We start from the raw sequence: 13,689 nt of genomic DNA on the forward strand, positions 1-13,689 counted from the left end.
CCTCCCCCACTCCAGGTCCTGTGTTTGTCCCATTTTCCTTCACATCTCCTCCTGAAGTGTTTTTGCAGACCTATAGGCATCCAGGTTTTCTTCACCAAGGCAACAGCCTTTTCAGGAGTTCAACCAAGTTTAAGTCCAAATTTTGATGATAACAGATGCAGCAATGTAAACAGAGTCACATTGTCTTGGCCATCAGCATCTCAGGTACAACGTGCGACAGAGGCAAGATGGAATCCTCCCTTCTAAGGCCCCTTATGTAATGGATGGAGATGACCACAGAGGCGAAGAAAAAGTCTAATCAGCTGTTAGAGCCCTAAATTACATTCCTCTTGGTTGAAATCCCCAAATTACCTCATTGTCACGCAGTTCACATTCGAGCGGCTGATTTTTTCCTGATCTATTATTCTAATCGCCTTTTGGATGTCGATGTTAGCAACCTCAAGCCTGCAGGGGCTCACTGCAGCGCTGCTGTCAGAGACATGACCCAGGGTGGAATTCAAGGTCCTTAGAAGAATCAAGTCACAGGTACACTGAGGAAATAACTGGAAAACATGAAAGAAAACCACAAGATAGCCACCTCTGGCTGTTCTCTCTCCTCCTCCTGTATTTCACAGGGAGAGAGCACCTTGCCCCTCTCCAAAGGGGAAAGGGGACAGGCCGTGCATCTGGGGAGGCTGAGCTCAGGTATCCCAGCTCCTCAGGGCATCGCTACTCACAGCGGGATCTTTCCAGTTGATCCGTAGAATGTTCCCTCATTTCCCTTGTTTGCCTTAATATTTCCCAGACCAAATCTGATGGCAACCTTGGGAATATCAAACAGTGGTGATGACCCCAGTCTCTCAAATCAGATGGCCTGAGCTCAGCCTCCAGATGCTCTCTCTTGCTTTTTTGATCTTGCGCAAGTCACGTCAGCTCCCAGTTTCCCAGTCTATAAAATGAGGGTAATGATGACCTTCTCCTTACAGGGATGTGAGGGTAAAATGAGAAAGTGCATGTTGGAGTGATCACAGTGTCTCAAGACATGCCAGTTATTATACTTATTCATTATTTAATAATTATTACAGCCTATTGGAGGGCTGACTGATACAGAAGTTACATAATGAAAGGACTCCCAGGACAGGGTTCAAAAATTAATTAGGAATTGTGAGAGGGCTCCTTTTTATTTTTTGCTGATTTTTCAAGTCTCTAATGTTAAATGATTCCAACATGGAGCCAAAGGAGAGAAAGAAAACACTATTAACTGTTTAGCTAATGACCAGGACACACATCACTTTTTAAGATCACTTAAATAATTAAAAGTAAACCAGGGCTTCCCTGGTGGCGCAGTGGTTGAGAGTCCGCCTGCCGATGCAGGAGACACGGGTTTGTGCCCTGGTCCGGGAGGATCCCACATGCCGCGGAGCGGCTGGGCCCGTGAGCCATGGCTGCTGAGCCTGCGCGTCCGGAGCCTGTGCTCCACAACGGGAGAGGCCACAACAGGGAGAGGCCCGCGTACCGCAAAAAAAAAAATAAATAAAAATAAACCAAAGAAGTAGAACTTCTCTCCATCCCCAGGGACCTGGAAACAGAGGGACTTTGTAGAACTGAAGATAATACATGAACTTCTGAAGAAAATGGAGGCTCATTGTTGCAGAGACTTTCACTTTTAAATCTGAGCTTGAATGAGCATTGAGCTCTTCTCGTGTTGAATGAACCTCAAGAGGAGAATGGAAGCAATAGGCAGGTTGTTCGAGGAAATAACGGTGATCAAAACACATCTCCGTGAATTACCAGATCAGTGCTGAGTCCTAAGACAGCCGATGCCATTATCCATAAAGACATTAGATTATCCTGAGAACAGTTATTATAGGAGAAAAAAAATCAACTGCTCCAATGTGAGCTGTTTAACAATCAGGCAATTCTGAAATTTCAACTGAGAGGAATTTAATTAAAGCTCTAATAGCTGATGCAACTCATTTAGATCTGCTGGCAATTGCTACTGGTTACATAAGAAACCCAAGAAGAAAGATTCCCATCTTTTCCTTATGCTGTGTTTAATCCTGCTGGTAGCCATACGTATGATTCTTTAGGTGCTTCTCTTAGATGCTTCTCTCCAGAACAGAATGAACTGGGATCCTGGTAAAAAAGTTAGGTTCCCAAGCCTCATCCCACATTTACTGATGCATACACTCCAGCGATCTAGGAGTCTGCATTCATTCACTCATTCATTTATTTTAATTGAAGTATAGTTGATTTACAATATTGTGTTAGTTCCAGGTATATAGCAAAGTAATTCAGTTATTTATATGTGTATTTTCAGATTCTTTCCCATTATAGGTTATTACAAGATATTGACCTATAGTTCCCTGTGCTGTACAGTAAATCACTGTTGTTTATCTATTTTATGTATAATGTTGTGTATCTGTTAATCCCATACTCCTAATTTATCCCTCCCCCCTCTTTCCCCTTGGAGTCTGCATTCTTAATCAGCCCCCAAGGAGAGGTTCTTATTCCTGCTAAAGTCTCGTAATCCCACTACCTTCAGTAACTGCATTTAAGACAGTGCATTCAAAGGAAGCAGGTGCTTTACTTTAACACCTGAAAAGCAATTCTTAGTTTCACTCTGCCAGTGGCCATCTGAGACCCCATGGCACTGAAGATAAAGTAGGTTTGGTCCACACCTGCTTTTCAGCAGTTTTATTGTAGAAGCTTGTTTGAATGTACCATGCAGGGGAAATCTGGGGTGCAATGTGACATCTGGTTTCAGCAGACTCTAGCTGTCTTGAATGAACTTTAGACTGGGTTTTGGTTCACAAAAAAATCACTAGACTCAACTGCAAACTACTCCAGATAGAGCACATTTCAACTTAGTATCAAGTCAGGGTTGTGGCTCAGACATCTTTGTTGTAGTTTCCAGGTCAATCAAATTCAGATCTACTTTTGGCTTCGAGCAGCAACCGAAGACACAGAATTACTCATGTGTAAGCCTGCTCTCAGCTCTGCATTTGCATGCAGAGGCATGGAAGTGATGCTAACCGGTGATGCTATTTATGCTAAATACGGACTTTAAGTCATTTTAAATTTCCTTCATGGACATTTATCTTATGTCCTTTAGAAGACTTTATATTTCAGGTGGAGAGAAATTGGCCTCCCGTTTGCTTTGTTTTTCTCCTGAAATGCATCTTCCTGAAGAGTTAATTACTCACATTTTCTCCAGCTTGGGAGTAAATCCCTGCTTATTATCTGGAGTGAAATGTTTTCCGGTGTTCTGCACATGTGAAGTGTTTGTTTTAAGACCTGTTTCCCCCTTGGTTATGAAATCACTCAATGAGCTAACCAGGGCCAGTCAAGCTGGAGCACAGGCAGCGTGAACTCTGCTTTCATTGTTGGTTTTAATAAATTTCATCTCTGATTTTTAATTTTACAATCCCTATTGTCTTGTCTCCAAGGAGAGGATCTGAGTAAACAGGCAACTCTCCTCTTTTAACTTTGAATTCTAAGTAAAAATTGATGCCGTGCTGCCTTCTGAATTGAGTTCAGTTCAGCAAATATTTATTGAACTGGAATGTGGTGAACACTGTATTACAGCCAATGTGGGTCATGTTGTGTGAAAGGCTGGCCAGGCCAGAGATTCTATAATACAGGGCAAACTGAACCCTTAATCCCCACCCCCATACAGATACACAATCGGTCTCTAAGTTGTATTGATTCCACCACTTTGGGATCCCGTGAGTTCATGCCCCCTCCCCATGCGGCCCTTTGCCAGACTCATCCAGATTAATGCAGCTGCCTCCTGACCCATCACTCTGCCTTCAGAATCTTTTAGGCACAAACCCTTTCTCTGCACTGCACTGGGAAGAAATGTCCTAATACGTCAGACATTGTATCCCTCCCCTGATTAAAAATCTTCAATAATCCCCATCCCCATCCCTCTACACAAGTCCATTGCCCTACGAACAAAGATGGAACTCCGGAGCAAAGCACACACAGCTCTGCTGGTCTGGCTCGTGGTTGGAAGTCAATTCCTTAAGAAGCATCTTTGGTTTCCTTGCAGAGCAGGAAGCTCTCTGCTCCAGCAGTATCCTGTGCCCACCCCAGCGTGTCAGTTACCACATTTATTATCTCACGTTATCTCATGGCCAGTGTGCTTTAGCTCCTCTTCTCTAACCAGACTAGAAAGTCTGAGCACTGGGACCAGCCTGCACTGTTCACAGTTGTAGCCCCAGAGACTCCTGCAGTGCCTGGCCCAGTGTAAAGCCCTGGACGCATGTGTATTGAGCTCATGAATGAACAAGCGAGAGAATTCAAGGGAAAAAGAGAATGCTCAAAACCGCATTCCAGGTGGAGTATTAAGCTGCAGGGGAGAGACGGTATTTGAGCTGTACCTGGAAAGAATGGGTAGGATTTCTCAGTCATTGGAGATGATAAGGAGAGGAATTTCACGTAGAAGTAGTGCAGGCAAAGGCGGGAAATAGGTGTCATTCAGGGTGTGTGTGGTGACAGTGAAAAGTGTATGCGTCATTGTGGCTTAGTATTGTGCGTGTGTGTAGAGGTGTGAGTGTAGGTGTGTTAGGCATGTGTGTATGTGTAGTACGTGTGTGGAGGTGAGTGTATATATGTGTGTATTGTGAATTCAGGTAGGTATGAGTGTAGCTGTGTGTTTATGTATAGATGTATAAATACATGATATATATATGTGTGCATGTGTACGGGTTTGAATCCACTTATCTGTGGAGTTCTTTCGGTAGTAAATACTGCAGTACTACATGATCCCCAGTGGGTTGAATCTGCAGATATGGAGGAACCATGGTTATGGAGGACCAACTATATCTTATACATGAATTTTTGACTGCGTGAAGGGTCAGTGCTCCCAAACCCCACGTTGCTCAAGGGGTAACTGTATACACATATGCACATACATATATACGTACATACACATGTGAGTATGTGTAGGTGTAAGCGTATGTGTGTTTGAAGGTGTAGATGTATATGTTTTAGTGTGAGGGTGTCTATAGGGTGTACAAAAGAGAAATCAAAACAGTGATAGAAAGAGAGGACAGAGTGTATTGAGGTTGATGGGATCTATACTGTAGGGTCCATTAATGTAAGAGGAGCCTGATTGATTCTGTGGGCAGTATGAGTCATGGAAGGATTTGAGTAGAGGTAGATCTATGATTTTGGTGTTTAGATATATGTTTTTAGGGAGTGGCTTGGGAGAGAACAGTTGTGAGGTGATTTTAACTGTCTCTTGTAAGCATTTCGTGAATAGATCAAATACGATCAAGCACTCATACCTCTTTGAAAGGAGAGTCACAAACATCTATTAACCTCATTTCTTCCAGCCTCTTGCAGCCTCTGTGACGTCGCTATGGATGTAACCAGACCTTAAGGGATGAATATTAACTTATGACAGTTTCTGGAGATGAAATTATCTTTGCTCTGAGAAGACATTGGCTGAACGTTTTGATAAGTAATCACTGCCCTGTCACAAAACACTTCCTAGGAGCTGAAGAGGAATTAGCTTTCTAAAAGCACAGCATTTAAATTTTATTAGTAAGAACAGATTAAAAAATCATTACAAAGTTAATTTCCCCTTTCTACACTTCTTTTAACAAAATCACTTTTCTCCATTAGAGGTCAATTATTTTTCTTTGTCCTCAAAACTTCAGTTTATTTGCTGAAAACATTTAAAGGTTTATCACCAAAATCCAGTTTATTTTGAAGATAAAGATTTTTTTCTTCTCCCACACAGCCTAGTTGGGGGAATTTGGGACTGTTTTCAAGTCCAAAATTCATGATAGAGATAAAAATCATCTGCCCACACCTTCTTGTGTATAGGGTGTTTATAAGAATTAAAATAGTGCTAAGAATAGTGACTAATAATCTCTGGACCTAGAGATTATCATACTAAATGAAGTCAAGTCAGACAGAGAAAGACAGATATCATATGATGTCACTTATATGTGGAATCTAAAAAAAAATGATACAAATGAACTTATTTACAAGACAGAAATAGACTCACAGACATAGAAAAGGAATTTATGGTTACCCAAAGGGAAAGAGAGGGAGGGATAAATTAGGAGTTTGGGATTAGCAGACACAAACCACTGTCATCGAATGTTACAAACTCTGCTAAGTGTGGTGTGTTCATTCAGTCCATCAACACCTATCCAGCTGTGCCAGGCCCTGAGTTAGAAGCTGTGGACATAGAAACCAACTAATATACATATATATTAATATATATAATATAATATATATATATATATCCCTGCTAGACTGAGGAATCACAATCTAATGAGTGAAACATACACAAACACATAGGTTGTTGAGGTATAATATTGTTAAGCAAATGAAAATTAGGTATTTAAATCAAATCAGGGATTTGTGAATGAAATGTTATGATGTCTGAGATTTCCTTCAATATAATATGGGAGGAGTGGTTGGGAGTATAAATGAAACAAGATTGACCATGAGTTAGTCATTAATGAAGCTAGATAATAGGAAGATGGAGATGCATTCTAGTATTTTACTTTTGTATGAGTTAAAATTTTTCCATAATAAAAAAAAAGAATGGAAGGGGCAAGAAGCTTCCACTTTTGGGAAAGTTATCTATGGACCCATGTTCATGATGATTTCTTCATTTCTTTTTCCATTCTGGATAACAGACTAGATTAACTCTTACGGCAGATCTCAACTCCTTAACTGGACCTGCACGGCTTTGCATCATCTGGCCCCTGCCAGCCTGGAGGGCTCTCCCTCTGCTCCCTCTATCGCCTCATCCACTCACCTTGGATTTCCAATCTCAGCTTAAGTGCCACCTCTTGGGGAAAACTTACATGATTTCTTTCCCCCTTTTTCCAGTCTTAGACCCATATTTTATTTCTTCCCCCCAGTTTGTATGATGTATATTTTTATGTGGTTATTTGACTCATGTTTGTCTTCCCAATTAGCATAAAAATTCCTTGCAAGTAGAAATTGTGCTGCTTGCACTACAGTACCCTTAGTGCCTAGCGCAGTGCTTGGCACCTAGTAGCCACTCAGTAAATGTTTATGGAGTAAACGAATCTCTTTTAAGCCTGTCTACAGACTCCAGGCTCAGTTATATTGTCCTTTGTAAATAGGAACATGGGAGGGGAAAGCGAAGGATGTCTGTTTCTCCCCTATCTGGTATATAAAATCCTGGAGTTGAGATTTTTGGCGTTTGGAACAGGAGCCTGTCAGACTCAGAGAAGGAGCTCTCAGGATCTAGGGCAATGTTTACACAGCAGCTTCAGCTCCTAATCAAGTTTTCCCACCCACCACTTGCTTCCACCCTCCTTGGCTGACCCATGGGTGCTTACTTAGACATGTTGGGAAGGGAGAGAGGAACTTAGAGGAGATTTAGGAAGTTATTGCACTCTGGGAACTCATAAACGTTTGCAGCCTCTCTCTCCATGAGTCAGCCTTGGGCTGGAACCTTTGCCTGCCTCCCGTGGTGTAGGGTATGTGACATGGTCAGTGACATCACCAAAGATTCTGCTGGCTAAACGGGCTTTGCCTCTATTTATGTTACCTTGGGACTTTAGGAGCTGTCTCCGCAAGGAAGAAAGGGTCTTGGAGCAATAACATGATTACTGCAGATCAATCAATAGAAACACTAGCGGGAAAGCACCTTTGGATTCACATAGTTCCATGGTATAGCTCTGGATCCACCACTTACTAGCTGTGCAAGTTTGGGCAGTTTACATAATCTCTCTGTGCTTCAGTTTGCTGAACTGTGACGCTGGAATAATAATCCTTACCACGTGGAATTTGTAGGATTAAACTAAGTGGTAATATTGGCACATTTCCTGACTACACAGACATGCTCAAAAGTGACATTGTTATAAGTATAGCATCAAATGCTGTGGTGGAGATGGGAGCAAAGTTCTCTATTACCAGGGAAGACAGGAATGCTTTTACAGATTAGGTGATATTTGAGCTGTATCTTAAATGCTACCTACAATAATAAAATAATAGCAGCTGCCATCTATGTTACATGTTAAGTTCTGTGCTCAATGCTTCAAGGACATTTTTGCCTCATTCAAATCTCACTACAGTTCTGAAAGCATATCCTGTTGCAATCCACATTTTACAGATAGAGAAAGCAAAGCTCAGAGAGGTTAAGCAACTTTCCCAAGGATTCTCAGCTAATGGGTGAGGCCAGGATTAGCACTTAGTTCTGTGTGACTCCAAAAGCCATTGTCTTACCCACTGAACTGCCCGGGCTCTTTTGAAGGCTATGTTTGAGTTTTCTAAGGGAGATGAAAAAGAAAGAGATGGGTATAACATGTTCCAAAAGGAAGAGCTTGGATATCTCTTTATCTATTTGCATGTTTATTATCATTGGCTTGGTCTTTGTCCGGCAGCTGACTAATGGTTCCAACAAGGCAGGAATCGTTCTGTTTTATCCCTCATTGTTCCCGGGCTGGTCTCAGCATGCACATAGCTGGTGTTCAATAAATCTATGTTGAATGAATTAAGAATTTGATGGGCTCCACATTCTCTCCAGCCTGTGTTACATCACAGCCTGAGGAGATGGACGTGTTTGCTTGACCAAATTACTCTACTGCCCTTCCTAACTTAAAAAGGAAGGTATCAGTGAAGCTGGACAGTTTTGTAATTGGCCACACGGCGTGTTTCTCTACAAGCAGCAAACCTTTTCCAGTCCAAATGATGATGTCATCTTCCAGAACACTGATTGCCTTCTCTCCTGCCACATATCACCTCTCTTGGTGTCCAGTGTGTCTGAATTCTCTTTAAGGGCCTGAGATTCATTTCTGCTGACACTTACATTACAGGAGGAGAGGTGAGTGGGTCACATGAACACAGACAAGGCTGGACTTGGCACTTAGCTCTTCAGATGAGGTATTTTCCTTGAGGTTTGTGTTACAAATAAAGCGTTGCCCTGTGGTGTCGAGCAGTTGCACGTGGGAACGGGAGGTGGAAGCACAAAGTGCAATGCTGGGGGCAGCTTTCTCCCAGTGTGTGTGCGAGAGTGCCAAGAAGCTGTCAAATAAAATTAAGGTTCAAAACATACAGCCTTCAATTTGATTTCACTAAGATGCCGACAGCTGCTTGGAGGGAACACAATCGATTCTGCTTTGACAGGTCTTGATGTACAGTAAGCAGTAAAAGTCTCCACTCTGTGCTGGATTAATAAAAATTCACCTTAATTTCAACTTAAATAGAACCATATCTGAGCTCGAAGGGAGGCTTCTCGTCTGCCCACCTGCTCTACCCCCTTGTTTCTCAGGCCAGTCCTCCCTCTTTCTTGCTCTTGGACTTCGTCTTCCTCTCCCCTTTCCTCTTTTTCTTTTTCTTAGCACTTTTAAAATCTCTCTCCCTCTCACTGACTCTCTTCCATACTTAAAAGGGAGAGTTTGGAGTCCTTACTACGTGCTGAGCTCTGCCCTGTATGCTTTTCTCGAATTGCCTTATTTAATTCCCACGACATCCTTATAAAGTAAGTGGAATTGTGTCTATTTACAGATGAGAAAACAGATGTTCATAGTGATTAAAAACCTGTCTGGGGTTGTACAGCTAGCAAGTGGCAGATGTGGGGATTCAAGCCTAGACCTCTGATTCTAAAAGTCCTTGCTCTTTTTGACATTAGTGGCCCTGAGCTCTGGCAAAACATCACAATCACTTGGGGATCTCCAACGGCATCAGTGCTTTGTCACCACCCCCGTATTTATTAGTCTGGGGAGAGTCCAGGGCATGGGAGCTGCCCAGTATTCTGCTTTCCCTCTGTCCTCATCTTTCTTAGCATACAAACAGAAGTGTACGTTGAGGTAGGTAGCAGAAAAGCCCTGAAGATGATGGGGTTCTTCTCCCATACCTCTTACGGGGGAGGACTCACCTTTCTGGAAACCCGTGGTGCAGGAAAGCACAGGTGTGTCTTTCTCTTTATACTGCAGGTGGGCAAGTGGGAGAACCAGACCCTGAGCCTGAGGCACTCCGTGTGGCCCAGATACAAGTCCTTTTCAGACTGTGAGCCAGACGACAACCATCTGAGCATCGTCACACTGGAGGAGGCCCCCTTTGTCATCGTGGAAGACATAGACCCGCTGACTGAGACGTGTGTGAGGAACACTGTGCCATGTCGGAAGTTCATCAGAATCAAGTGAGTCCAGGGATGCTGTCGGTTGAATGTGCCCAATCCTTTACAATAGCCTGTATCACTGATAACAGTGGTATCTCTACAATAATAATAGAATGTAATATAAAATATACTCTATTATAATAGGTGCGTATAAAAATAGATTTTTTTAAAAGATCTGGCGCTACACCAGGTGGTTTGCATTCATTTGATTCCAACAATGGCAGTACGAGGTGCATGGTTTTGCCCATTTTAAACATGATACAGACTGAGTTATGAGAAGATTAAGAAGCACGTTCAAAGCCACTCAGCTCGTAGATGGAAGAGGCAGGACTCAAACACTTGTCCATCTGACTCCACCACCATATTCTTAACCAGTATGGTGAATCAACCCTCCCCTTCAATCTTTCCTAGAATAATTATTTCTTTTGTATTTTTCTGGTTGCTCCCTCCCCCAAACCATATCTACCACTTCCTTCCACCTCTTTTCTATTTCCCAGATCCAAACTTTTCAGAATTTTCAAAACTTCTCTCCATTTTGGGGTCAACATCCACCTTACAAGTGACTTTCTGATGTGCTTAAGGTGGAGCTGATCTCCTGGGGATCTCGTAGGTCACCAGCAACAAACCAGCATTGCATCTAAGTCATTTCCTCTTTTATTACGATTGAAGAGGAACTGACATTTTTTATCAGATCCCCTGGTGAAGGGTTCTCCCTAATCTATAAACCCTTTGGAGATACATAAAGCTTCATGGCCAAGTCCAAGGCCCTGAATTTTGTCTTTGTAATGCAAACATAAACACAAATACCACCCTTGTGGAGGATTCACAAAAGGAAAAAGCCTACCGTTGGATGGACATCTTTTTTTTTTTTTTTTTTTTTCCTGAGTGTTTTCTGATTGCCTCCTTTCATCTGGACAATTCTTGCTTGCCCTTTAAGTCTTAAGCACTCCCTCCACAAGCTAGGTGAGTTCTCCCTACTTCCACAGTACCCTGGCTATGTCTCTATGTCTTAATCCGTTCAGGCTGCTCTAACCACTTACCACTGACTGGGTGGCTTAAACAACAGACGTTTATTCCTCACAGTTCTGGAGGCTGGGAAGTCCACGATCAAGGTGCTGGCAGATCTGGTGTCTGATGAGGACCCTCTGGTTTGCAGATGGCTGTCTTCTCCTCACCTGGTAGAGAGCAGAGGGAGAGGAAGCAAGCTGTCCTGCTCCTTCTTACAAGGGCACTACTTCCATTTAGCAGGGTTCCACCCTCGTGACCTAATTACCTCTCCAAATACCATCACATTGGGGATTAGGGTTTCAACATATGAATTTGAGGGGAACATAAACATTCAGTCCATAGCACTCTCTACCTATCTTTCTCACTTGTTTTTATGGCTTACAGTTTGTCTGTATTTCCCCCAGAGTATTATCTGCCTAAATATAGGGAACGTGGCTTATTAATATTTGTGTCTTCAGTTACAAGCACAGAATATGACACCCCAATGTTGATGACATTTGAACGGAGGGTGAATGGATACTTTTCCTCCCACATTCCAAATTCCAACCTAAGTTCTTATTATACAAGATGCAAATCCCCATGGCTCAGTGCTTTGGATAAAGATAATTTTTTAAGAATATGATTGCTAAATGTATTATGAAGGTGCATTTTGGTTTGGAGAAATTTTTTTATCAATAAGCAGCATTTTTGGAGTTGAAATTCTGATAGATTATTCAGTAAATAATCATCAGCTTTTTTTGGAGTCATCAGCCTCTTTGGGGTTGAAATTCTGAATAGATTAGTCAATAAATAAATACACATGAAGCATAGTTTCTGTGTTAGTCACAGTGCTGGGCATGGGGGATGCATCAATGAACCGGGAAGGATCTTGCAGTCAAGGGGTGCACATGGTTAAAAAACTACTCAACCAAGAAGGGAACAGGGCAGCTCCACATTAGGATAAACCCTGTGAAGGATCTGAATAAGGTGGTGTGATAAGGGAGTCACTTGAGGTATGTGGGGCTCCTGCAGCTCACACAGATAAGATTTAAGGTGACATGTAAAGGAGGAGAAGGAGCCAAACATGTGAAGAACTGGGGAAAAGCCACGCAGCTAGAGGAGCAGGTGCAAAGGCCCTGTGGGAGGAAAGAGATTGGCGAGTTTGGGAAACAGAAGGAAGCCTAGTGCAGTACTTGGAAGTGATGAGCTGGGAGAATGACAGAAGGGGTTATGTGGGAAAGTTGTCAAAGAGGTTTTGACTTGGGTGGGTGTTCTTTGAGCAGAACTTGGTCAGATGAAGAAAGCAGAGTGGCTGGCACAAAGCTAAGAGTATAACCCCACTGGGGCACCTCCTTTATGATAACCATATCTTCTCTGATTCAATAGGGCCAATCAAGTAGGGCATCTTTTGCTTCACACTCAGTCGTTGGAGATTAAAATCTTTAAAATCAGAAGACTTGGAGCTGAAAACAATAGATCGCCAAGTCCTGAGTCACATTGGTCTGGAGGAAATGAACCTCCAAATAAATTACTGTCTTTAAAAGAATTGACTTTTCAACTGAAGAATAGAAACAGATTAACAAGTTCAAATTAACGATTTGGGTTCCTGTGGGAGGGGGTGGCTTGCAATTTCCCTTTTCCCACTTGGTGACATGAGAATCGTACTGTGCTTCTAGGTGAAATTGAAGTCTTTGATTTACCTGAAAGCAATAGAAAATTACTGGGATCCAGTAATCCCAACATTAACACAGATTAGATCAACTGCATTTCCTAAAGGTAACATCTTTGAGGCAGGCTGATTGGTTCCAAAAAGGATTCCTGTTGGACAACATGATTGTGTTTGTTTTCTTGGTGATATTCTTTCAGGGAAAGTCCTTTGTCTCTCACTTCTGGTAAATGGTGGGGTCTTGAGGGCACACATTAGTCTTCTAAAAAATCAGGTAGTAGGAAATGGGCTGAGAAATCAGACTTTTCTTCTTACCTGTTGGTTGAGTGTTAAGACGTGAAGAGTAAATTGAGGAAAAATTACCTGTTTTGATATGTAAGGATAAATGGCTATACTGCCAGTTAATCCCCTAAACTGTCAAATCATTGGTGAAAAGAGAGGAAATATATTTTTAAGCACCTATGTGAGAGGCGCTTTAGATACCTTATTTAATATTTCCAACTATCCTGCAAGGTAAGTATCAGCCTTCTCAATGCACGAATAAGTAAACTGAGGTCTGTGAATGAAGAGACCTGTCTGAGTTTCCATGCTTGTCAAGGGCAGACCCAGGATTTGAAAGCAGCTCTATCTGACTCGCAAGGCACATCCACTGGCCACACTGGGAAGTTATAGAGCCAGGGAACTGATGATTTATTGGATCCCTTTCCCCATATTTGTTTTTATGAGTCTCCCTTTCTTTTGGGTGGTGGTGGAGAGCAGAGAGATTACATGGGCACCATTTCTCAGATGTCTGGGTAGTTGTCATACCCCCTCCTCCACACACACACACACAACACACACACACACACACACACACACACACAAGGTTTGTGATAACAACCAACAAAAGTTCCCAATATGGTCTGTGTTTCCATAATCCCCATGATAAATTCAA

The 13,689-nt window shown here is 42.3% G+C and overlaps 1 protein-coding gene across 1 annotated transcript in view; it reads left to right on the plus strand.

Moving 5' to 3' along the window:
* GRIN2A (glutamate ionotropic receptor NMDA type subunit 2A) overlaps positions 1–13,689 on the plus strand; it is a gene marked incomplete at both ends in the record, with an annotated part of 369,440 nt that overhangs the window by 267,080 nt on the left and 88,671 nt on the right. Inside the window, one exon of the mRNA XM_081255266.1 lies at positions 9,918–10,123. Within this exon, the coding sequence (XP_081111392.1) occupies positions 9,918–10,123 (206 nt within the window). The remainder of the gene's footprint in view (positions 1–9,917; positions 10,124–13,689) is intronic.

The sequence above is a fragment of the Mesoplodon bidens genome, assembly GCF_964165515.1.
Source record: "Mesoplodon bidens genome assembly, chromosome: 15".
Taxonomy (NCBI): Eukaryota; Metazoa; Chordata; class Mammalia; order Artiodactyla; family Ziphiidae; genus Mesoplodon; species Mesoplodon bidens.